This window comes from Narcine bancroftii, chromosome 8, assembly GCF_036971445.1.
Source record: "Narcine bancroftii isolate sNarBan1 chromosome 8, sNarBan1.hap1, whole genome shotgun sequence".
In the NCBI taxonomy this organism is placed as follows: domain Eukaryota; kingdom Metazoa; phylum Chordata; class Chondrichthyes; order Torpediniformes; family Narcinidae; genus Narcine; species Narcine bancroftii.
In genome coordinates, this window is record NC_091476.1 from 155,862,316 (window position 1) to 155,888,786 (window position 26,471).

The 26,471-nt window shown below is 40.1% G+C and overlaps 1 protein-coding gene across 3 annotated transcripts in view; it reads right to left on the reverse strand.

Moving 5' to 3' along the window:
• LOC138741434 (E3 ubiquitin-protein ligase RNF19B-like) overlaps positions 1–26,471 on the reverse strand; it is a 100,682-nt gene that overhangs the window by 6,422 nt on the left and 67,789 nt on the right. For all 3 annotated transcript variants that reach the window (XM_069895530.1, XM_069895529.1, XM_069895531.1), the window contains exons 4-8: positions 23,178–23,383; positions 19,664–19,808; positions 10,829–10,991; positions 8,412–8,526; positions 557–697 (exon numbers count right to left, since the gene is read on the reverse strand). In XM_069895530.1, the coding sequence (XP_069751631.1) occupies positions 557–697; positions 8,412–8,526; positions 10,829–10,991; positions 19,664–19,808; positions 23,178–23,383 (770 nt within the window). The remainder of the gene's footprint in view (positions 1–556; positions 698–8,411; positions 8,527–10,828; positions 10,992–19,663; positions 19,809–23,177; positions 23,384–26,471) is intronic.

Here is a 26,471-nt window from a genome sequence, read left to right on the forward strand (position 1 = left end):
CAGTCACATTCTTTGAAAACATTTAACCATCACTGCATCTGCAGGTTCCTCCCCCTCCACAAAACTGCACGAAAGACCAACAATAACATGATAGATAATTAACTTCCCCCCCCCACTCCAAATTTACAGATAAAGCCTCTGACCGGGATGACTCTTACTAAGCAGAGACAAGGCGGCGAGTGGCATCAACCAGCTCTCCATCCTGGGTGACCCCATATCTGTTTCACACAACTTTATTCAAACAGCTGCTACGAGCAGAGCACTCCACTGGCTGAATATTCATTCATTCATCTTCACCGTAGGTTTGTGTTACTTCAGAGAACATTTACAATTTTAAACTTACGTTTTTATTCTTATTTTAAAAAATTTGTTTTATTTATTTACGGCAATTTTTTTTGCCGGTTGCTTGAAGCGACCAGTTGCTTGAATTCCAAATACTAGGAGTTTTATGATAAATGTATGCACATACATCAAGTGTTCCTAAAATAGCATAATTCCCCAGAGATCAGCTACAATATTAAGTGTCTGCTGGGTGGGTCTGTGATGGATGGATTACCAGTAATTGGTCCGTCATCCTCATCAAATTCAATCTTCACTCCTTTTCCACTGGCTGCACTAACACCACAGCCGCCTCCTCTACAGAGTGACACTGGGACCACGCCATACACGTAAGCCAGCATGATGGGAATTCCAATCCCTGAAAAAAAGCAGACCATAGGTTGACATGTTTCACTGAAAAAAAATCCAGATGATACCTGTTCGATCACGTATTCAGAGCTACATCAATATTTGCATAGCAAGTGTGCGATTTTTAAATTTACACTTATTTTCTTCAAGGAAGACAATTCATAAATTAAAAATAAACCCATATAAATTAAAAGTCCTAAAATTCAGACTGCTGAGGGATTAAGTTGGTCTGGATTTTCAAGATTCTCAGGGAGAACTTTTAAAATTCAAATTCAAGGAGGAATAAAGAAGAGATAAAGGTGGGAGATAGACTTTGGGAAAAGGATTTAAGAACAATATTGGTCTTGTGTTCAATATTTACTGGTTTTGGAGGGGGGTGAGAAGGGAGGGATGGGGAAAAAAGAGAAAATGTCACTGTGTATATTTAAAGAGATACATCTGTAAATATTTTGGTTGATAGGGTTCAAAGTGCAATAAATAAAGAATTACAAAAAAAAATTGGTCAAAATTGTGCTCTGATAAAATGACATCATTTATTAATGTCAAATATAGATGTATACAATTTTATGCACTAATTATATCTTGCACCACAAAAATTACACGGTTTAAAATCTGAAATTCTGGACTCGTGTTTTAGGTGTGGTCCAGAAATTGGAACATTTATACGTTCTACCTGGCTAAGCATGAAAGTAAGATCCTTTCGGTACGACTTGGCAGAAATTCTGACAAAATTTATAGAAATGGATTTTCTGTTGGAACCAGGACTGTATTTATTGAGAAATCTTATGGTTACTGGCACAAAGCTATCAAAATATCAAAAACAGTTTGTGAGAATTTCACTCGCGATAACCAGGAAATGTATCACTGTTACATAGAAGTCGACTCCCACCCACCCCCCCCCCCCACCCACCAGATTATGGAAATGAAAAAGTTGTGCCCTCCGGAAAAGATAACTTCTAACCTTAGAGAGTAATATGATGTGGTTGTTAAAATATGGCAAACTTATTTGAATCATATTGGCTAAACCTTTCCCAAAAAGGTTTAAATAATATAGTTAGGTTAATAGCATTGACTTTCTGAAGATCAAGATATGGACTAACTAATAAAGTAATGCTCAAACACCCCTTCGTTTTGGACAATTGTTTTTTTAATGTTAGCAGTTTGGGTGGGGTGGTGAGATTTGGGCAATCATACGAAACTCTGTAATTTTAAAATACTATTTATATGATGTGTGTATTAATGTTCCATGCAAGTCCTGGAAACATTAAAATATTCAATAAAAGGAATAAAGAACAGATTAACATGTTGATAGTTCATTCATTACAAAATACAGAATGCTACATTTATCAAAATGAGCAGTTTTAAAGAAAAATGAAGTCAGGACTTCACAAAAATGTAAACAATTTTTTCATACAAAAAAGGCATGTAATACTTGAAATTATGTTTAAAAATGAACATTGTAAAAGAAAACTACAGTATACAAATGAATTCCTTTGTGATCAGATTGTCTGCATAAAGTGTTGCCACTCGTTGCCGCTGTGAATCTGTGGCGCTTACGCAAGCACGCACACAGAAGCCCGGTAAATTTTAAAAAGCTTGAATGTCTGCATTCAGACAGTGCCGGCTGGGTGAGGAATCCAAGCCAACAAACAGTGTTAATTGAATATGATATGGAGGGAGGCATTCGATGTTGATGATGAAGTCGCTTCAATGAATGTTGAGGATGGTGCTGAAGATCAAACTGCGCTGGGTAGGTCACGTCTCCAGAATGGAGGACCATCGCCTTCCCAAGATCGTGTTATATGGCGAGCTCTCCACTGGCCACCAAGACAGAGGTGCACCAAAGAAGAGGTACAAAGGACTGCCTAAAGAAATCTCTTGGTGCCTGCCACATTGACCACCGCCAGTGGGCTGATATCACCTCAAACCGTGCATCTTGGCGCCTCACAGTTCGGCGGGCAGCAACCTCCTTTGAAGAAGACTGGAGAGCCCACCTCACTGACAAAAGACAAAGGAGGAAAAACCCAAAATCCAACCCCAACCAACCAATTTTCCCTTGCCACCGCTGCAACCGTGTCTGCCTGTCCCGCATCAGACTTGTCAGCCACAATCGAGCCTGCAGCTGACGTGGACATTACCCCTCCATAAATCTTCGTCCGCGAAGCCAAGCCAAAGAAAAAGAAAAAAAGGAGGGAGCAAGAATTTATCATGCCTGTGTGAAAGAAGACAAGGAAAGCAGAGAGAGCAAGGGGAAGCTGATGGGGGAAGAAGTGGGTGGGGGAGGGGTTTAAAACAAAAGCCAGAGAAGTGGATATTAATGGCTGCCAATCAGAAGATGAGGTATTGTTCCTCCAATTTGCAGTTAGTCTCAGTCTGGCAATGTATGAGACCATGGACAGACACATCAGCAAAGGAATGGGAAGGGGAATTGAAATAGGTGATCACTGGGAGATCCATGCAACTGTGAAGGACAGAGCGGAGATGCTCAATGATGCAATCTCCCAGTCTACATCCAGTCTCTCCGATGTAGGGAGACCACAGCGGATGCCGTAGATGACCCCTGCAGATTCACTAGTGAAATGTTGCTTCACTTGGAAGGATTGTTTGGGGCCCTGAATGATGGTGAGGGAGGAAGTTTGGGTGCAAGTGAAGCATCTCTTGCATTCACAGGGATAAGTCCAAAGGAGATGATTGGTGGGGAGGGAGGAGTGGACAAGGGAGTCATGGAAGGAATGGTCTCTGCAGAAGGCTGAGAGGGGAGGAGAAGGTCTAGAAGTGAGATCATGTGGTAGGTGGTGGAAATGGTGGAGGAGGGTGTGTTGGTTGCAGAGGGCCAGGGCATATATGTGGTTAATGGAGGATATGCAGGTGAGTACCAAGTTAATGGTGGTAGAGGGAGTCGCGTTGTTTGAAAAGGTTGACATCTCTGGTGATCTGGCATGAAAGTTTTCGTCCTGGGTGCAGATGCGACGGAGACGGAAGAAATGAGAGAATGTAATTGAATCCCTGCAGGGGACAAGGTGGGAAGAGATGTAGTCAAGATAGCTGTGGGAGTTGGTGCATTTGTAGAAGATGTTTGAAAAAAGTTTGTCTCCAGATCTGGAGAGATCGAGGGAAAGGAAAGTTTTGCAAGAGATGGACCAAATGAATTTGGAGTAGGGGTGGAAGTTGGCAGCAAAGTGGATGAAGTCAATGAGCTCATCATTGGTGCATGAGGCAGGGCCAGAATAGTCATCAATGTAGCAGAGGAAGAGTTGAGGGGTGTAGGTGGAGAGAGAATGTTTAACAGGGAGGATGGGAGCTTAAGCCAAACTCTTTGGCAAATCAGCATGGCTTTGTGAAGGGAAGGTTGTGCCTCATGAGCCTAATTAGTTTTTTTGAGGAGGTAACAAAAGAAATTGATGAGGGTAGGGTAGTACATATGGTCTACATGGATTTTAGTAAGGCCTTTGACAAGGTCCCCCATGAGAGATTTGTTCAGAAAGTCATGAGGCATGGGGTCCATGGAACTTTGGCTGTGTGGATAAATAATTGATTTGCAAAGAGTAGTAGTGGAAGGAAAATATTCTGCCTGGAAGTCAATGACTAGTGGAGTACTGCAACGATCGATCTGTTCTGGGACTCCTGTTCTTTGTGATTTTTATCAATGACCTAGATGAAGAGGTGGAAGGACGGCTCATTATGTTTGCAGGTGATATGAATGTTGGAGGAGTTGTGGATGGAGCTGAAGGTTGTCAAAGGTTACAAGAGGGTATAGACAGGATGCAGAGTTGGGCAGAAAAGTGGCGGATGGAGTTCAATTTGGCTGTGTGAGGTGATGCATTTGAGAAGGAGAAAACAGAAGGCTGAGTATAGGGATTAGGGCCAGTTACTTAAGAATGTGGATGAACAGAGGGAACCTGAGGTCCAAATCCATGCATCGCTCAAGGTCCCCTCACAGGTTGATAGAATAATTAAGGTGACCGATGGGCTGCTAGGCTTCATTAATGGGGGATTGAGTTCAACGGTAGAGAGGTCATGCTGCAGCTCTACAAACCTCTGGTGAGACCATACTTGGAGAATTGTGTCCAGTTCTAGTCACCTCATTATCGGAAGGATGTGGAATCCTTAGTGAAGGTGCAGAGGAGATTTACCTGGATGTTACCTTGATTGGAAAATAAGTCTGATGAGGCAAGGTTAACAGAGCTGGGACTTTTCTCTTTGGAGTGTAGAAGGATGAGAGGAGATTTAATAGAGGTCTCCAAGATTATGAGAGGCATAGATAGGGTGGACACCCAGCACCTGTTTCCCAGGGCAGGAATAGCAAGCACCAGAGGGCAAAAAGAAGGGAGGGAAGGGAAGGACATCGGGGGGCAATTTTTTTTTAATGCAAAGAGTGCCTGGAATGCCTTGCTGGGAGTGGTGGTGGAGGCTGAAACATTAGGGGCATTTAAGAGACTAAGACAGGCACATGGATGAAAGAAAACTAGAGGGTTAAGGGGTAGAGAGAGTTTAGTACTTTTTTTTAAACAAAGGAATATATGAGTTGGCACAACATCGAGGGCTGTAGTGTTCTATCTTCTTTGGTTCTCAAGAGTAGGAGATACAAGACCTTCAACCACAGGAGAAACTTTAATGACTGTACCGTAGAGAATTATTGATGGCTTAAGCAAGAGGGTGGCCTCGCTTGAGAGGGAACATCTGCAGATCTCGAAGCAACTTGAGCATCCAGTCAGTTGAGTCTTTGGAGGAAGCTTTTGATGAAAAACTTACTCATCTCAACCTCTTCGTGCATCACATCAGAGGAGCAGCCAAATGAAAGTTGATGCCGCGCAAAGTATCTAACGAACTGTATCTGGTCTCATTTCACCCAAAGCTTCACATCAACTTTGGAAAGACAGCAGTGGCTACTGCAACAAACATGTAACTGCTTGGCGATAACAGCACAACCTATTGTTATACCTGACTTTAGAATTCACCATTCGAAATTAAGTGCCATCAAGTTAGCAAGAAATACAAAAGACTCTGTGATTGTAGTAAAAACACAAAAATGTTGGATGCCAGATAACATTTGATTAAACTTTCATTTAGCACGGACAGGTTGAGGTGAGCAAGTTTTTCATTGCAGATCCGCAGGTCTCACAACATCCGTAGAAGAGCTCAGGCCCAAGACGTTGGCTATACAGTAAAACCTTTGTTATCCAGAATTCAAGCAACCAGCAAAAAAAAAACAATCATGGAAAATAAATAGGTACGAAGAAATGAATAAGTGTATTCCATTGGAAAAAATAACATACAATTTAAAAAATCTTTGGCTTGGCTTCGCGGACGAAGATTTATGGAGGGGGTAAAAGTCCACGTCAGCTGCAGGCTCGTTTGTGGCTGACAAGTCCGATGCGGGACAGGCAGACACGGTTGCAGCGGCTGCAGGGGAAAATTGGTTGGTTGGTGTTGGGTTTTTCCTCCTTTGCCTTTTGTCAGTGAGGTGGGCTCTGCGGTCTTCTTCAAAGGAGGTTGCTGCCCGCCAAACTGTGAGGCGCCAAGATGCACGGTTTGAGGCGATATCAGCCCACTGGCGGTGGTCAATGTGGCAGGCACCAAGAGATTTCTTTAGGCAGTTCTTGTACCTTTTCTTTGGTGCACCTCTGTCACGGTGGCCAGTGGAGAGCTCGCCATATAACACGATCTTGGGAAGGCGATGGTCCTCCATTCTGGAGACGTGACCCACCCAGCGCAGCTGGATCTTCAGCAGCGTGGACTCGATGCTGTCGACCTCTGCCATCTCGAGTACTTTGACATTAGGGATGAAAGCGCTCCAATGGATGTTGAGGATGGAGCGGAGACAACGCTGGTGGAAGCGTTCTAGGAGCCGTAGGTGATGCCGGTAGAGGACCCATGATTCGGAGCCGAACAGGAGTGTGGGTATGACGACAGCTCTGTATACGCTTATCTTTGTGAGGTTTTTCAGTTGGTTGTTTTTCCAGACTCTTTTGTGTAGTCTTCCAATTTAAAAAATAAAGTCACATTATTTGAACAAATTTGGGAACCGTACATGGAACACAACAGAGAGGGCCTACCTTGGACCTCCACCCCCTAAAATGATAAAATGAGAAGAAGACAAAATGACCTGATCCAGTGTGTAAAAGTAGATGACACTATTTTCTTGTTTATTTTCATTGTGTGATGACATTGTTTAATGGTTTTATTTTATGTGTTGAACGTTTAATGGGTTTGGAGGGGGGGGGTGGGAAGGAGGGAGGGAAGGTAGGGGGAAAAAAAGGGGAAGAAAATGCCACTGTGTAGATTTAAGAGGAAAATGTTTGATGTATTTTGATTGATATGGTTCATAGTGTGAAAATTTTTAAAAAAGAAAATAAATAGGTAAAAAATACAGAAGTTAAAAATTGGCGATCCTCACCATTGGATTGCCAATCACATAACATGTAATCTCAAGCAACCAGAAAATTCACTTATCAGGCATCTAGTAATTTCCACAAGTGTCGGATACTAGGGGTTTTTAAGTACAGTATATCTTTACCTCCTATGGATGCTGCGAGACTTACCGGAGTTCCTCTCACATTTTTGTGCCATCAAGTTGTGTCACATTTCTAATTATACATATTGGCTTATACTAATGTATAGTTAGAAATATGACAAAACTTGATTGCACTTAATTTTGAATGCAAGTTTTCTACTTTGGTAATACATCAGGTTTTTGCAGTTATCAGACATGCCTGTTGTAACCCATTGGGCACAATTGGTGGGGAAGAGAAATATTCAGTAGTAAGCGATCAGACCAATTTTGAGAATGACCAGGAATTCTTTGCTTCAAGATGTACAAGGCAGACTGGAAACTCACAGCAGGCGGATTAATGTCTTGTGATTGGTCGTAATGGGCTCTGGTGTGAAATAAGTCTTCCTTATTTCCTTATTTCCTATACAATCATCTGAGCCTCCAGGAAGACGGCCAAGGAGAAGTGAGGAAAGTCCTCAAAGAATGAAGTGCGATAAAGGAGTGAATTTTGGAGATTCTTCAGGATGATAGAAAAGGTTTATGGGTGGCTCCTTATGCAAGGGAGAACCTGAAAACTGAAATAATTAGTAAAAACACAACGCTGGAGAATCTCAGCAGGTCAAACCATGTCCTTTATGTAGCAAAGATAAAGATACATAACCAACGTTTTGGGCTTGAGCCCTTCATCAAGGTATGAGCAAAATGTCGGCAGTCACCCGAACCAGGAGTTAAACAGTTAATTGGTCACATGGCCATGGGCTTGTGGGCTGGAAGGGCCTGTAACCGGGCTGTGTCTCTAAATTAAAAGTTAAATTAAATAACTTTAAAAATAAAAAATTAAAACGCAACGCTGGAGAAACTCAGCGGGTCAAACAGTGGCCTTCCAACATTTTGAGCTTGAACCCTTCATTAAATTATGAGCCAAGTGTAGTCATGTGCAGGCGCCGGCCTACATTCTGCTCATACCTTGATGAAGGGCTCAAGCCCAAAACATTGGTGATGTATCTTTATCTTTGCTACATAAAGGACACTGTTTGACCTGCTGAGTTTCTCCAGCATTGTGCTTTTACTTCAACCTGCAGAGTTTCAGGTTTTACAATTGAAATAATAAAATGTCCTAGGCTCTGAATTTTTGTGTCCACTACCGGAATACTCAGCCAAGATAGTGAAGGTGGTCCTGTTACACAAATCAGCTCTGAACCTTGGTCTCAGCCAGAAAAGCAGACCTTACCCACACTGACTGCTGCGATCACAGGAGAAGCAATGACCGACAAGGTAACTGCACCAGTGATTGCCAAATTTCTTTTGTGCTTTGAAGTCTTTTTCCCATCATAGCGACTGTGAACCTAAAAAACAAAAGGAAGGTGAGTTAACGTTAAACTTTTTAAACAGTCTTTAAATATGCAGAAATATGCAAGATTCATTAATTAAAAACTATCTTAGGGATCATGCAGCCAGAACTAGCATGAGGCAAAAAAATTGTGGAAAATAAATAGGCAAAATATACGGAAGTTTAAAATTGGTGCACCTCGCTGTTAATTCGCCAATTATGCAACACACAGTCTCAAGCAACAGAAAATTCACTTATCCGGCATCTACTAATCCCCAGGGGTTTTATTGTGCAGGTACACAATCCTTTATCCGGACATCTAAAATCCGGAAAGCTCCAAAAGCCTGCAAGTGGGGAGAGAGGCGGCAGCTTGAGTCAGGCGGACGAGGGGAGAAGAGACCAGCAGCGCGGGTCGAGCGGGTGGCGGTGGTGAGATGGCAATGCGACTGGAAGGGGGTGGATACGGCAGCACAATTTGGGTGGGCTTAAATTTGGCTTTCCGAAATCTGGGAAAATCCAAAATTCGGAACATACTGTCCACCCCCCCCCCCCCCCCCCCAAGGGTTCTGGATAAAGGATTGTGTACCTGTATATGGTTTCCTGTATTTTGGACTTTACAGAGTAGTTGGCAAGAGACGTCTGACCCTCTTCTCCTTTGGAGCAATGACACTGATTAGTTTTCAGGAACAAAGCAGTGAAATGCAGGAGAAACAGACCTTTCATCCACTGGCCTCCGGGTAGTGGAAATAATTGCAAGGCAAGTTGTCCTTCGGGAACAAGGATGAAAGGAGAAAAATCTTTAAAACTAAGATTTGAAGCAGGCCCATTTTACAATTGGCTACCAAGCACTTACTTCCTGCTAAATATGATTTAGTCAGCAACAGTTATTTTATCCAGGACCAACTAGCACCAAGGCTGTGCAAGTGGAGGGGAAAATAAAGTGATGCTCACCGTCACACAGTCCAATGATCTGAAGCCTCCCCTCTAATCATTGTTTCTTTGGCACATTGGCCTTCAGAAAGTACTGAGTCAAGGATATTACAGTGAAGATGTACAAAACATCGATGAGGCCAAATTTGGAGCATTGGGTGCAGTTTTGGTCACCTAACCACAGGAAACAAAGATTGACAGAGTGCAGACAAGATTTACAAAGACGCTGCCAGGAATTGAGGAACTGAGTTACAGGGAAAGGTTAAACAGGTTAAGACTTGTATTCTTTGGAGTGTATTAGAATGAGGGGAAATTTGATAGAGGGGTGCAAAATAATGATAGAATAAAGGCAAGTAGGCTTTTTCCACTGAGGTAAGATTAGATACAAACCAGAGGATGTGAGTTAAGGGTGAAAGGGAAGAAGTTTAAGGGGAACATTAGAGGGATTTTCTTCACACAGAGTAATGGGACTATGGAATGATCTGCCAGCTGAATTGGGGCTCAATTTTAATAATTAAGAAAAATTTCGATTGGTACATGAATGGGAGAGGTATGGAGGGATATGGACTGGGTGCAGATCAGTGGGACTCAGCTGAATAATAGTTTAGCACAGGCTTGTAGGGCAGAAAGGCCTGTTTTTCTGCGGTAATGCTCTATGGTTCTAAGCCACCCACCTACCTCCACAACAGAAAATTCCCCCTCCCCCACCCCACACCCACCGTCATGTACATGTACTCATTCCTCCTCCACACCTCCATGATCCAATCCCATCACTCATAGTTCCAGGGCTCTAGGAGCATCTCGGGCCTTGCCAATTGAACTATACCCTGGGTTAGCAGCCAGGGCATTCAAAAATGGGCACGTTCACATTTGCCTTTGGTCGTCAGACCATTTGGACTCAGCTTGGCGGAAACAGCAAAGGCAGTTTTAGTCAACACTTCACATGACCAGCCAACAGAAACTGTAACTCAAAAAGTGAATGTTAAATAAACTTCTTGCTAAGAAAGGTTTGTGAAAGCAGAAACAAAAAAGAATTGGATGGCAAGCTTCACTGCACGTTATATCTCAATAAAGATAACCCCAACCCTACAACCTGAAACACTGACTGACCATTTCTCTCCATGGGTGCTGCCTGACCCATTAGTTCCTCCAGTGTCTCTTCATTCACTTCAAAGCCATCAATTGCAATCATTTCAAACAGATGAAGTAAGCGTCCACAACAGAGACGGTGTCAATGATCATTTTTTTAAATAAAACCATCAATTTGATTCATGTACAAATAACACAATTATTTGCAATAAAGATCACCTTGTGATATCAGGGTAATACAGTTTGGGGGCATCAGCTAACACTTAATAGCAGAGATATTTTCCAATAATCTTCCCTACCTTACGGCCAACATAAACTGGGATACCAATGATCATGGCAGGAACAGCAATCCCAGCGATGAGGGAAATGCCCACAGGAGCACCAATCAGTGTGCCAAGTTGCCAGAGAATTTTCTTCTTCTTGCTCCATGGTTTCTTCCCCCAAAACGTGCAACCAGAAGGACTGAAAATGGCAATGGAAGAGAGTCAGAACCTGTTTCAGCAAAGATGAAAGAACAAGGTTTGTAACGGCTAATGTAGCATTTACGTCATTTTGTCTGAGTAAATAGGAAACAATGCTGTACAAGCATGTCTGTTGGTTGTAGTTAGATGGCAACATCATTGCAGACTAAGGACAGTGTAAAATTACCCAAGATGGGTTAATGTGGTAAAATGGTAGCCAAGCATTTATAAAAAGCAAAAAAAGGACCCATTCCTACAGTCACTATTCAACCTTATGTGTGCAATCAGGACAGATATGGCCTACAAAAATCCAATCGGAGTCATCGTTGGGGGGAGCAGGTTCAGTGGAGGTAACAAGGACAGTAGGTCAGAATGTGCATCAGTTGGGTGGGATACGAGTATGAGGGATGTCACGTTGGGTGAGGTACAAGGAATGAGGGGAGAGTGTGATTAGGTTCAAGATGAGAAGATTGGGGGAGGGGGGGAAGTCACGTGATCGAGAGGTGGCCGGTCAGGAAAAGACAAAGCACAACAAAAATAAAATATAAGAAATAGAAGATGACATCCAAGAAGGAGAAAGTAAAAACAACCAAAAAAAAGTAGAAAAGTCACCGGAGAAGAAAGAAGGCGGCCATACCTGCAAGAAGGAATAGGGAGCTGTGGTAGAGAGGAGCGTCCGATCACCGAGGTTAATGCCTGCCCTGCGGAGTCACGACCTCCCGACCGGTGGACTTCAAAAATGGCTCTTGGAGCCAAACAAAAGTGCGCAACTACGCAATGAAAAGAAAGAGGACACCAATGGGAGGGGGGCTCGGCAGAGGAGCGGGCAGCCACAGCGTGAACAACTGAGGGACACCCGATGCCAGGGCGCTCAGCTGGAGGACAAGGAAGGCGGCAGAGGAGGGAGCGAGGAAACAGACAAGGGAGAAAGATGGAGGGGTGACCGACAAGAGGATCAACGACAGGAGGCCCGACAGATGAGAAGCCCAGGAGGGGTGGACCAACAGCAAGAGGCCCAGCAAGAGGAGGCCTGACAAAGAGATACAAGCAGCTCATCAGGAAAAACAGAAGAGACACAGACACAAAGAAGAGGAGAAGAAGGCGGCACAAACACAGGTACAGACACAGAAGAAGAGGAAGAAGAAGACCAAGATCTTCATAGAGAAATAGAAGGTAAAACTGATGGACAGATGGATAAAGCTTTTTTTTGAAGAACAAATGATATCATTAAAAAATGGTTATCATTATCATTTAGTGCAATTAAAAGGAAAATGAAAAGAGCACAAGATAAAATGCAAAGTTTAGAGCTGGTCATGACAGAAATAGGGAAAAAAGTAGAGAGTGTGGAAGAGCGGAAAACTGCTGTAGAAATGGAAGTAAATGACTTAAGAGAAAAATTGAAAGAAAGTGACAAAAAAATTAAAGAGACACAAGAATTGTTATCTCAGAAAATTGATATGTTGGAAAATTATAGTAGGCGAAACAACATAAAAATAGTGGGTCTGAAGGAGGGTGAAGAAGGCACAGACATGAAGGAATTTATAAAAGGATGGATCCCGAAGGTCCTGGGAATAGCAGAAATGTAGGAAGAAATGGAAATAGAAAGGCCACACAGAACACTAGCTCTGAAACCACAGGTGCATCAAAACACAAGATCCATCTTAGTAAAATTTTTGAGATATATGACAAGAGAAAATATACTGGAGCGGGCAAGTAATAAAATTAGAGAAGATAATAAGCCATTGGAATACAAGGGTCAAAAAATATTTTTTTACCCAGACATAAGTTTTGAACTCTTAAAGAAGAGGAAGGAGTTTAATACAGTGAAAATGATTTTATGGAAAAAGGTTATAAATTCATGTTAAGACATCTAGCTGTGCTTAAAATATTTATACGCGGGGAGCAAAACAGACTGTTCTCAGATCCGGACGTAGCACAAGAAATCACACAATGTTTGTAGGACAGAAGAGGTGAAGAGTTGTAGCAAGAATGAAGAATATGTAAAGAACTAAAGAGGGAAAAGAGAAGGGAAGGAAGGAAGTAAGAGGGGAAAAAAAGAGCTTTGTTATATGTGTAAAAAAAGTTTTTTCTGGGGGTGGGCTGGGGGGGAGAGGGAATAACCGCGACTACAAAATCAGTTGATGCTTGTGAGCAAGATCGCAATCCAAATGCAAGGGATAAGGGGCAACTCAGAGGTGGGGGGGCGCATTTGGGGTTGAGGTAATATTGGTTGTGGGAACTGTTGGGGTATTTTATGTTTTAAATGTGTTGTCATACATTGAGTTTAATAAGGGAAAACTAAGAGATGAAAATGGGAAAAAGGGGGATGGAGGTGGCGAGGAGGTGGAAAAGAGGTGTATGCAAGATATAAGATGGCCATGTTGAACTATATGACTATAAATATTAATGAAATACAACCAAATTAAAAGGAAGAGGCTACTAAATTTATTGAAGAAGGAAAAAATAGATATAGCATTTGTGCAGGAAACGCATCTAACTGAAGCGGAACATAACAAATTAAAGAGAGACTGGGTAGGACATTTAGCGGCAGCATCCTATAATTCAAAAGCTAGAGGTGAAGCCATATTAGTTAACAAAAATGTACCAATCAAACTAGAGGAGGAAATAATAGATCCAGCAGGGAAGTATGTAATGATAAAGTGTCAGATATACTCAGAATTTTGGAATTTGCTCAATATATATGCACCTAACGAGGAGGATCAAAAATTTATGCAGGATATATTTTTGAAGATTGCAGACACACAAGGAAATATATTGATAGGAGGTAATTTTAACCTTAATTTGGATCCAATGTTGGATAAAACTGGACAAAAGACAAGCAAAAAGAATAAAGTAGCCAAATTTATGGTTAAATCAATGCAGGAAATGAAACTTAGGGATATATGGAGGAGGCAACACTGAAGAGAGAAGGAATATTCATATTATTCGATAGGCACAAAACATACTCAAGGATTGATATGTTTCTGTTGTCAGCCTATATTCAAGGGAGAGTTAGGAAAACTGAGTATAAAGCTAGATTACTATCAGATCATTTGCCCCTGTTATTAGCAATAGATATTCCACCAAGAACATATAGATGGAGGTTAAACTCCATGCTACTTAAAAGGCAGGAATTTAGAGAGTTTATTGAATGCCAAATTAAAACATATTTTGAAATAAATATGGAATCAGTGAAAGACAAATTTATATTATGGGACACAATGAAACCCTTCATTAGAGGACAGATAATAAGTTATGTAACTAAGATGAAAAAGGATTACAATCGGGAAATAGAGCAGTTGGAAAGGGAGATAGTAAGTACAGAAAAGGAACTAGTAAAATGGGATGATATAACGAAAAGGAGAGAACTGGCGGAAAAAAAAATACAAAACATTACAAACGTAAGGTGGAGAAGAACATAATGAAAACAAAGCAAAAGTATTATGAACTGGGAGAAAAGACACATAAAATATTGGCCTGGCGACTTAAAACTGAACAAGCTAAAAGAACTGTATTGGCATCAAGGAAAAAGGACAAACAAATTACATATAACCCAACAGAGATTAATGAAAACATTAAGGAATTTTATGAACAATTATACCAAACTGAGAATGAGGGGAAAATGATAAAATAGAGAAGTTTTTTTAGCTAAAATTGAACTGCTGAAATTGCAGGAGGAACAAAACAAACTAATAAAACCATTTGAAATAGAGGAAGTACAGGATATTAAAAAAAACTGCCGAACAATAAAACACCAGGAGAGGATGGATTTCTAATAGAATTTTATAAACATTTAAAGAGCTATTAATTCCTCCTCTCCTGGAAGTAATGAACCAGGTAGAAGAAACACAAAACTTGCCAGATTCATGTAAGACAGCAATAATTACAGTAATAACAAAGACGGGGAAGGATCCATTAACACCAGCATCATGTTGACCAATATCTCTACTGAAGTCAGATTATAAGATAATAGCGAAATTATTAGCAAACAGATTGGCCAATTGTGTACCAAAAATAGTAAAACAAGATCAAAAAGGATTTATTAAGAAAAGATGAAAAGCGGATAATGACTGTAAACTTATTCATCTAATTCATGCAGTTCAAGGAAATAAGAAACCGACAGTGGCTGTTGCTTTAGACACAGAAAAAGCCTTTGACAAAGTAGAGTGGAACTACTTATTTAAAGTATTACAGAAGTTCAATCTACCAGAAAAATATATAAATTGGATTAAAGTAAATGGATATGTATCGAATCAATTTAAATTAAGTAGGTTAACTAGACAGGGATGCCCATTATTCCCCTCATTGTTCACCTTAGCAATAGAACCTTTGGCAGAACTGATAAGAATAGAAAATAAAATAAAATGAGAAGGAGTATAGAATCAGCTTATTTGCAGATGACATTATAGTATACATAACAGAACCAGAGATATCAATAAAAGAATTACACAAGAAGTTGAAGGAATATGGAGAAATATCGGGGTACAAGACCAACGCAAATAAAAGTGAAGTGATGCCAATGAGTAATACGGATTATACAGAATTTTAAAAAAAGAATCACCATTTAAATGGCAAGCACAAGCAATCCGATACCTAGGTATCAGGTTAGATAATAACTTAAGCCACTTGTACAAACTAAATTATCAGCCATTAATAAAGAAATTGCAGGAAGACTTAGAACATTGGAAAAAATTACTGCTAACGTTGATAGGGAGTGTAAACTGCATTAAAATGAACATGTTCCCAAGGATACAATACTTTTTTGAAATGTTACCAATTCCTTTAACAGAAATTTTTTTAATGAACTAAAGAGAATAATAAGGAAATTCTTGTGGATAGGGAGGAAACCAAGGGTAGCATTAGATAAATTAACAGCGAGGTATAACCAAGGTGGTTTGTGGTTACCAAACTTGAGAAATTATTAAAGAGCCGCACAATTAAGGTATTTATCAGATTTTTACCAGACAAGGGCAAAACCAGACTGGACTAAGATAGAACTAGATAAAATAGGGGAGAAGGTACCGGAAGATATACTTTATAAGTGGGATGAAAAGCTGATGCAATATAAAAGTTGACCAGTATTGCATCATTTACTTAATACATGGAAGAAGATCCACTTAGAAAGGAAAAAAATGAATTACCAAATATCAAAATTATTATTGACGCAAAATCCACTAATCTCTTTTACAATAGATGATCTTTCCTTTAGAGAATGGGAAAGAAAAGGAATCAAAAGAATAGAAAATTGTTTTTTGGGAAATAATTTATTAACATTTGAACAGTTGAAGCACAAATATGGAATAACTCATGGTACAATGTTTGCATATCATCAATTGAAAGCTTATTTAAAGGATAAATTGGGAAACAGATTGAGATTATCTGAAGGAAGCAGCTTTGAATATGTGATTGCAGACACAATGATAATTAAAAGATTTATAACGAACTTGTGCATTAAGCTGTAAGATAAGGAAAATGATGAAATAAACTATAAACCTAAACAGAAGTGAGAAAAGGATTTAAACATAAAGATAAAAAATGAAGTATGGGAAAAATTATGTTTTGGAACTATGAAGAATACAATAAATACAAGGTTACGCACGTTACAGTATAATTGGTTACACAGGGTAAATATCACTCCTCAAAAATTAAAAAAAAAGGGACTCAACATTATCGGGTAGATGTTTTCGTTGTAAGAAGATAATGGGAACAACGGTACATGCAATTTGGGCATGTACGAAAGTGAATACGTTTTGGGAAGAATTAAATCAGATATTAAATAAAATTACAAAAAATAACATACCAAAAAATCCAGAGATCTTTCTTTTAAGTAACACAAGTAAAGAATTAGGCCTCAAATTGGATAAAGCGCAAGAAAGATTCATTATGATAGCCTTAGCAGTAGCAAAAAAAATGTATAAAGTCAACTTGGAAAATGGAAGAGAGCATGAGAATACAGTAATGGTACATGGAAATGAATAAATGTATTCCATTGGAAAAAAAAACATAATTTAAAAAATAAAGTCACATTGTTTGAACAAATTTGGGAACTGTACATGGAACATAACAGAGAGAGCTTGCCTAGGACCTCCATGCCCTAAAATGATAAGACAAAATGACTAGATTCAGTGTGTAACAAATAGATGACACATTTTTCTTGTTTATTTTCCTTTGTGTGAAGATATTATTTTATGGTTTTATTGTATATGTTGAACTTTTAATGGGTTTGGGGGAGGAGGGTAGAGAGGAGGGAGGGAAAGGGGGAAAAAGGGAGAAAATGCCACTGTTTAAATTTAATGAGAAACATTTGTACATATTTTGGTTGATATGATTCATAGTGTGAAAAATAAAAAAATTATTTAAAAAAAGATGAGAAGATTGAGAGAAACGAGAAATCATTAATTTTTAAACTGAAAAATTGACTTTCTGTAGGAATAATTCTGAGAGACTTTTCCATTATTTGCTCCGAGACCCTTCTTCAGAGACAGAGGACTAAAGTGTACAAAATGATTATTCTCAACTAACAAAGATGTAATTCCAGTTCCACATTGTGTGTGGGAGGTCAGGGTGTATGGCCAGCTGCCAGGAATGTTCATGGACAATTTTAACCTCTTCTTGCTACAGGCCGAAGTTTCTACCTGCATTAATGGCCTCTATTAGCTCAATGCCAAAGAAAGGCAAGTCAACGTGCCTCAGTGACTACCACCCAGTCACTCTGACATCCATCATTAGGAAATGTTTGAGGAGGCTGAACACGGCTCACATTAACTCCAGCATCCCCGACAGCATTGATCCACTAAAACTTGCCTACTGTCACAATAGGTCCACAGCAGATGCCATCACTCTGGCCTTGCACTCTCCTCTGGAATCCTAACACACCCAGATAACAAGGACATCCATGTCCGACTCCTCCTTATTGACCATAACTCTACCTTCAATATCATTTTCCCCAAACAAATTCATCCCAAACTCTAAACCATAGGTATCCTCCACAATAATCCTTAACCAAGCCATCAGGAGCTAAGTCAGGAAAAATGTCTTCATACTGTGGACGCCCTGAGACCTCTCCAGAGAGAGGGCAGTGGATGTCCAGAATGGCTCTAGGTCCCAGGATGCAACTGAACTTGCAATTCTGAGAGCAAGAGATTTTTTTTGTACTGGCAAGTCATCGAGAGATACGGAATGAATAGACTGAAGCTGTGATCAAATTCAATCAGATCAGCATTGAGGTTAACCCATGGATACAAATCTCATTGACTGTGCCTCAACTCACCATTGGAATTCCTAAAGATGCCACAAAGAATATCTACATGCCATGTAGATATCACTACATTTTTAACCACTGCTAATCATAGCTTTATTTTACATACATTAAAATTATGTATTATATATTGGTGCACCACCTACGGCTCCTAGAACGCTTCCACCAGCGTTGTCTCCGCTCCATCCTCAACATCCATTGGAGCGCTTACATCCCTAACGTCGAAGTACTCGAGATGGCAGAGGTCGACAGCATCGAGTCCACGCTGCTGAAGATCCAGCTGCGCTGGATGGGTCACGTCTCCAGAATGGAGGACCATCGCCTTCCCAAGATCGTGTTATATGGCGAGCTCTCCACTGGCCACCGTGACAGAGGTGCACCAAAGAAAAGGTACAAGGACTGCCTAAAGAAATCTCTTGGTGCCTGCCACATTGACCACCGCCAGTGGGCTGATAACGCCTCAAACCGTGCATCTTGGCGCCTCACAGTTTGGCGGGCAGCAACCTCCTTTGAAGAAGACCGCAGAGCCCACCTCACTGACAAAAGGCAAAGGAGGAAAAACCCAACACCCAACCCCAACCAACCAATTTTCCCTTGCAGCCGCTGCAATCGTGTCTGCCTGTCCCGCATCGGACTGGTCAGCCACAAACGAGCCTGCAGCTGACGTGGACTTTTTACCCCCTCCATAAATCTTCGTCCGCGAAGCCAAGCCAAAGAAAAGAAAAGAAACAGTCCTCTGCACTACCGCAATGTTGCTTCTAATGGAGGAATATCCTAATTTCTATTATTGTGTTTTCTTCATTTTCTAAAAAACTCTGAGAGAATTGCTTTTTGATTTGCAATCACTTGTTTACTAGAATGCCAGACATTATCAATCCACCTTGTTTACTGACAGTGATGTAAGACATGCAAAAAGTTATGTGAATGTAATAAACCAATGGAGGGAAGTTCAATAACCCAGTAAACACTCCAAATAAATAAAACTACTTACAGATTGTCCCCCCCCCGCACCTCCCCCCATAAGTACGGGCAAACATCCGGGGGACTGCCGGGCTGGATTTGCCATCTGCTGCGGGGCTGCGGGCATCTTCTGCAGGATGGGCACAGAGCAAGTTCCCAAACCCGTCCCTGAACCACAACAACAGGGGGGGGAAACTGGGTCGAGCTGGGAACACGGAGCAGGTTCCATGAGCCAGTGAAGCCACTGGTGACTGCTCTTCCTGCCCTGTTCCTTCTCCTGTCATAGCTTCTTCTGTGATCTTCTTCCAGCAGGCTGTTCCTGTTCCTTTCCAACTCACAGACATTTCTCAGGAACCCTGTCGTAACCTGGAGAGTTGCCGCCTCAATAAAAATCAACCTCCAACATCTCAAGTTCCAGAACACAGCAGCTTTAAGCATTCCTGACCGACTCCTACCTGAGATAGTGAAGGTCAGAGATTTCCTTCATACACAGCCAGCAGAACTCACAGCCACATACAGCACACGTCATGTGATTGCAGCTTCCATCATTCATTTTAATGATAAAGGCCTCGCATCGTGGACATGGCTTGATTTCATCACCTGATGAAAAAAGGTTTCAGAAAAATTGATGCTTTTGTTCTAAATAAATAACCAAATCCAATTAAAGGTAAAGGGCACGAAGCACCAATTTTAACCACACAATCAAGTTTCAAACTGGAGATTAGGATCGGGTTGTGGGAAGGTGGAGTGCTCAAGATAAAGTAGAGAATGACAGGTCAACCACAGTTCGTGTACATTCGGAGCAATGGCTATGATTTAGTGATGGTGAAAGCAGATCATGCAATATTATTTATTGCCCTTTATATAGCAAAGCTAAATATACATAACCAGTTTGAGCCCTTCATCAAGGTATGAGAAAAATGTCGGCAGGCACCCAAAAGGTAGCAGGCCTTTCTGGTCCAAGAGCCCGTGCCGCCCAGATACACCCACGAGACCAATTAACCTTCTAATGCCTTCTGTCTTTGAAAGGGGGGGGAGGGGAGGAAGGAAACCAGAGCACCCAGAGGAAACCCACTCAGACGCGAGGAGATCGTACAAACTCCTTATACACGGCACCGGATTTGCTGGCAGCGTAATAGCATTGCACTAATTGCTACGTTCCACAATGGATGTTGCTGAGTGGAAAACAAAAGTCTGCAATCACTGTGATTGTAGTCAAAACACAGAAATGCTGGAGGAACTCAGCCGGTCTCACAGCATCCATAGGAGATAAAGTTATATTACTGATGTTTTGGGCAATACATCTTAACCTCCTATGGACATTGTGAGACTAGCTGAGTTCCTCCAGCAATTTTGAATGGATTTTAGCTACTCAGTACATTAAATGGTGAGAATTTGATAGTAGAAAGGCTCTCAATTCCTCCTTTTGACCAATTTCTTTACTGAATATTTTAGCAAATAGGATGGAAAACATTCTGCCATCAGTTATTTCTGAAGATCCAATGGAATTTATTAAAAACCAATATTCCTATTTTAATATATGCCACTTAATGAATATTATATATTTGCCCTCCGGGAAAATTCCTGAGTGCATTCCATCATTGGATGCAGAAAAAGCTTTTAATTGAATAGAATGATCATATTGGTTTACAATTCTTGAAAATATTAATTTTGGTTTTAATTTTATTACATGGGTTAATAAAATTTACATCCATCTGCCACAATTCCTACTAATTTACAACAATCTCAGCCTTTCAATCTGCAACATGGCACTCATCAAGGATGCCCATTAAGTCCCTTAATATGATCTGGTGATTGAACCATTAGCAATTGCATTCCATCTGTGCAAAGACAGTTTGGGGATACGGAGGTAAGGGATTGAACATAAAGTCTCTCTTTATGCAGATGATCTCTTACTTTTCATTTCAGATCCTGTTGCCTCCCTCCCCCAATATGATGTCGTTACTTTCAGAATTTAATCAATTTTCAGGATACAAGTTGAATTTGCACAAAAGTGAACTTCTGTTGAATTCTCCTGTAACAATGCATGATGGTTTTCCTTTTTAAGATGGCTAAAAATCTATTTATCTATCTTGGTATTACAATTACAAAGAATCATAAACATCTTTTTTTAAGAATTATCTTGCTACGCTGAAACAAGTAAAGCATTACCTGACTCAATAGCCACCTTTGTCTATAACTTTAGTTGGCTGTATAAATTCCATTAAAATGAATGTTTTACCTAAATTTTTGTATCTTTTTCAATCTGTTCCAATTTTCATTTTTTGACTTGCTTAATTCAGCTATATCATCTTACATATGGAAGGGTAAGCATCTTCGCCTTAATACAGTTCTTCTACAGAGATCTAAGAGAGATGGTGGTATGGCTCTGCCTAACTTTAGATTTTATTATTGGGCAGTCGATATACGATGTCTTGTGTTTTGGTATTTTTTTTCCACAATCATTCTGACCTCCCATTATGGATACCAATGGAGATGAATTCTTCCCCCCTCCCCAATTGTTCCATTCAATGCTTCTCACCTCTTCACTTCCACTTTCAACTAAGTTAATAGATAATCCCATGGTTAAAACATTCTGTGAGAATTTGAGCACATTTTAGAAAACATTTTCCATTTCATAATTTTTTTCTTTCAATCCTTTTTCAACCTTCTTTACATGATGCTATTTTTCAGAGATGGTGTAGAAAGGGTATTCAAAATTTTAAAGATTTGTTCATTGATGGACATTTTGCATTATTTGAGCAGCTTTCTGCTAAATTTAACCTGCCAAAATGTCCATTTTATTTTAAGATATTTGCCAATCCATCATTTTCTTGAATCAGTTTTCTGATTTTCCAAGAGGGTCTGAACCAAATTTTATCAATGATTTTTTTTAGTTTAATGCCTTCTCGAAAAGGTTTAATATCAATTATTTATGAGAAATTGTTATTTTTAAAATAAACTTCACTAGTTAAAATTAAAAATGCTTGGGAACAGGATTTAAATTTTACCATATCGTATGTGGTTGGGACATAATTCTTAAATTGGTTAATAGCTCTTCGTTATGAGCCCGTCATTGTTTACTTCATTTTAAGGTGGTACCTAGAGCACATATGGCTACGGTTAAATTGTCTCACTTTTACTCTGAGTCCCTGTTGTGACAGGTGTAAGAGCAGAGAAGCGTCATTAATTCATATGTTCTGGACTTGTCCTAGTCTAGAAAAATACTGGAGCAAGGTTTTCTCGCACTTCATCTACAATTTTTAAATATAGATTTGGTACCAAACCTTTTGGTGGCCCTCTTCGGTACAATGGGAGGGAATGATTCTTCTTTGTCTCTGGTTCGTGCTATCTCTTTTGCCTCTCTTTTGATGAGGCATGCGATTTTATTTAAATGGAAGGACACTGTCCCCTACTCATGATCAGTGATTGCGCAACATCAGGTCTTGTTTGAATAAGGAAAAGATTCGTTTTTCAGTTAATAATTCAGATACAAGTTTCAGACGATGTGAGGGTCATTTATGACTCACTCTCTTACTTTATAATTTCACTCCAATGTAATTGAATTATCTGACTGGTGTCTTTTCCATGTTCTTTTCCTTATTTTTTTCTCCAATCATTTTTCTTTTAATGTTGATTGTATACAGCATCTGGCAAAGCTGCTAGGGAGAGGTATAGAGTCATTTTGTTCTGTTTTTCCTCTTTTTATTATTTTATTTTTTTCTCTTTTCTATCTTCTCTTATTTATTTTTTTCTCCTTTTTATTATTAGCTTCTTTTTAAAAAAAATACTATTTGGATTACAAATTATGGATATGTTTTACATTTTATATTTGTTTTTGAAATACTGATTGTATTGTTTAATTATGTGTAACTATTCATATAATTTCATGGTATTGTATTATTATTATAAGATCTTTATTAAAATCAATAAAAATATTTTAAAAAGGAGAAAGGTTCTCAAACTTACCATTGCCCGATTCCTGGCCATAGCTCAGCACTGCTGTTTGCTTCGTGCGGATCTGGAGACTTTGAGCTCGTTGTTGACGAGCATTGTCACAGGTCTGATTTGGGTGCCAGAGTTGTTTGCAATGATAGCAAAACTCAGTGCCACAGCCATCTCGCCCACAGGAGATTTTCGGGCAGCATGCACATCCATAAGCGATCACAGCATACCTGAGAAATAGATGACGGAATTTATTTATAAATGGAATTCAAAATTGTTAATTAGTAGAGATCCACCAATATTGAAACATTTAGTTGAAATATGGAATAAAATTAATTATGAGATAGGTGGAAAAGGAAAGATTTCAGCGAAAATGCCTTTATATCAAAATCAACTTTTTCCTTTTACTGTCAATCATCACTTTTTGAAGATATGGAATCAATTAGGGATTTTAAAAGTTGAAGATTGTTTTGAGGCAGGCAAGTAGGCTTTTTCCACTTAGATTGGGGGAGATAAATATGAGAGGTTATAGTTTTAAGCTGGAGGAGGAAAGGTTTAGAGAGAACAATGGGGGAAAGTTCTTCACTCAGAGAGTGGAGGGAGTGTGGAATGAGCTGCCATCTGATGTGACAAATGCAAGCTTGATCTTAAATTTTGAGAATAAATTGGATAGATACATGGATGGGAGAGGTCTGGAGGGTTATGGAATGGGAGCAGGTCAATGGGACTAGCGGAATAGTGGTCAGCACAGACTAGAAGGGTCGAATGGCCTGTTTAGAGTTGACAATTTGAGTTAAACACAAAAAAATTAGCAAATGCCATGATTGACATTTACACAAAAATGCTGGAGAAACTCAGCAAGTCACGTAGCGTTCTGTGTAGCAAAGATAAAGATACATAATCAGTGTTTCAGGCCTTGAGCCCTTCATCAAATTGTAGGCAGCACCTGAATAAAATGGTGGGGTGGGGGGGCAGGGGGAGGGGGAGGAGCAGAGTCCACAGGCAAGAGGTCATAGGTGGATAGGGAGGGAGGGCATGAGAAATAAAGATGTAAAGAGATAGGGAGAGGGGACAGCCCTCAAAATGGAGAGGGTGGGGAAACTGTGGGGTTGGATTGTGGGGAGTGGGAGGGTGGAGGGTTGGGGAGGTCAGAGGGTGGAGAGTTGGGGAGGTCAGAGGGTGGAGAGTTGGGGAGGTCAGAGGGTGGAGAGTTGGGGAGGTCAGAGGGTGGAGAGTTGGGGAGGTCAGAGGGTGGAGAGTTGGGGAGGTCAGAGGGTGGAGAGTTGGGGAGGTCAGAGGGTGGAGAGTTGGGGAGGTCAGAGGGTGGAGAGTTGGGGAGGTCAGAGGGTGGAGAGTTGGGGAGGTCAGAGGGTGGAGAGTTGGGGAGGTCAGAGGGTGGAAGTGGCAGGCAGAGGAGATCAGAGGGTGCAGGTGGCGGAGGGGAAGAAAGGAGCTGGGAGGAGAGATAAGAGGGCCTGAGGGCAAGGAGGGTGGGAAGAAAGGGGAGGTGGTCATCGGACCCCTATTCCATGGAAAGGGAGGCCATCTCTGAATTTAGTTTGAAGGGATTCTGATCTACTTCTGCATCATTTACTGTCCTATATGTTTCTAGGTCTAACCTTTGCCCCTCATCATGGGAAAGTTTGTCATTATTTTATAAATACATACAAAACTATACTTAGTTTATTCAACCCATCATTGCACCAGTGATATTTAGATTCTGGGCTTGATTTTATGACTACTATAACCTGAACATGAAGCCATAATAATATTCAAACATTGCAGTATTTACATGATTGAACCACTGTCCCAGTCTGACTTGCAAGTTAATGATATTAAATCATGAATGTACCTCAATCCTATTCAATCACAACTAGGGCAGCTGCCTACTGAATAAATACTGTAAGAAACCAATTCCTTTTAATAAAATCTTCATAATGTGCAACTTAGATCGATGACTCAACTTGGGCAACAATTTGGTGCTTGGTGAAAAATTGCTTCTCAGGAACCTGTTCGGTTTTAACATCCAAGTGAATAGAATTTTGGATAATTTTCAGTTCTGACTCATAACTCAGTTTTCATGATTCATTCCAAGTTGATTTTAAATAAGCCTAGAACGTCAAACAATTAGTGCATGCCGACTTTTCCTTTAAAAAATACAAAGCAAATTCAACCCAATTGTTTGCCTATCCTTTGTGTAATTCCAACTGAAAAATTGTCCAAAATAAAATGTTACAAACTGGACACCATTCTACCACAGTGGAACTGATTTGGACCATTCCTAAAGTATCGAATATTTGTATCGTTTGATTTAATGAATTAAATGGGCCAGATCTTACTGGAAAAGTATTGGCATATTACCAAATATACAGTCATTAATTTACAAACCAATCAATTAATTCATGAGATGGAGAGACTTGCTGTTTGATTTAGACCCTTCTGCCATTTACCTTGCATCCTACCTACCCGCAACTTAAGAATTCACTAGACTTGCACATTAATTGCACTATAAATTCATCAGGGAAATGCAGCTGAAGTTCACCTGAAGGAAACTTCCAATAAAATTGTGAGTATTAACACAGTGCCCAATGATTTAAGATCACAAAGAAAACAAGACTCACACCACCAGGTTCAGGAACAGCTGCTACCCTTCCACCACCAGACTCCTCAACAACAAACTCAATCAGAAATTCATTTAAGGGCTCTTTCTTTTGCACTTTATTGGGTTTTTTTTCCTCTATATATTGCAGAGTTTGTTTATATTTCTATATTTATTTGAATGCATTTTCTGGAGTAGTTTTCTTTGCACTATCAATAAGTAGAAATTTTGCCTCACCTGCCGGAAAAAGAATCTCAGTATTGTATGTGATGTCATGTATGCACTTTGACAATAAATTTGAAATAATTTAAACTCTTGTATCTCATTCCTATAAATTGCATTTAAAAACTAGGTTTTTAACAATCTAACTTTTCCTTCCTTTTACCTTCTCTACTGTTTATTGATTTCAGTTTGCAAATCTCATTTACCTGCTCCAATTCTCCCACCTCTGTCATTCAAGGTGCCTCTTACATTAACTGTGCCATTTATTGCTTGGTTTCTACCATTCATTGGGAACTCTTCGATACATCAATGTCCCACCCACCAAAGAGCAAAGTGGGTGTTGGAGGGGGGGAAAAAGAGGGAATAATATTTTAAATTGGAAAGATAAAATGTAGTCAAACCAGAACCCATCCTCCTCTAAAACTGGAAGTGGGCAGGTTAAACAATATAGGAGCTGACACACTCAATTCTGCTCTGGATCCTAGTGTGTGACACTC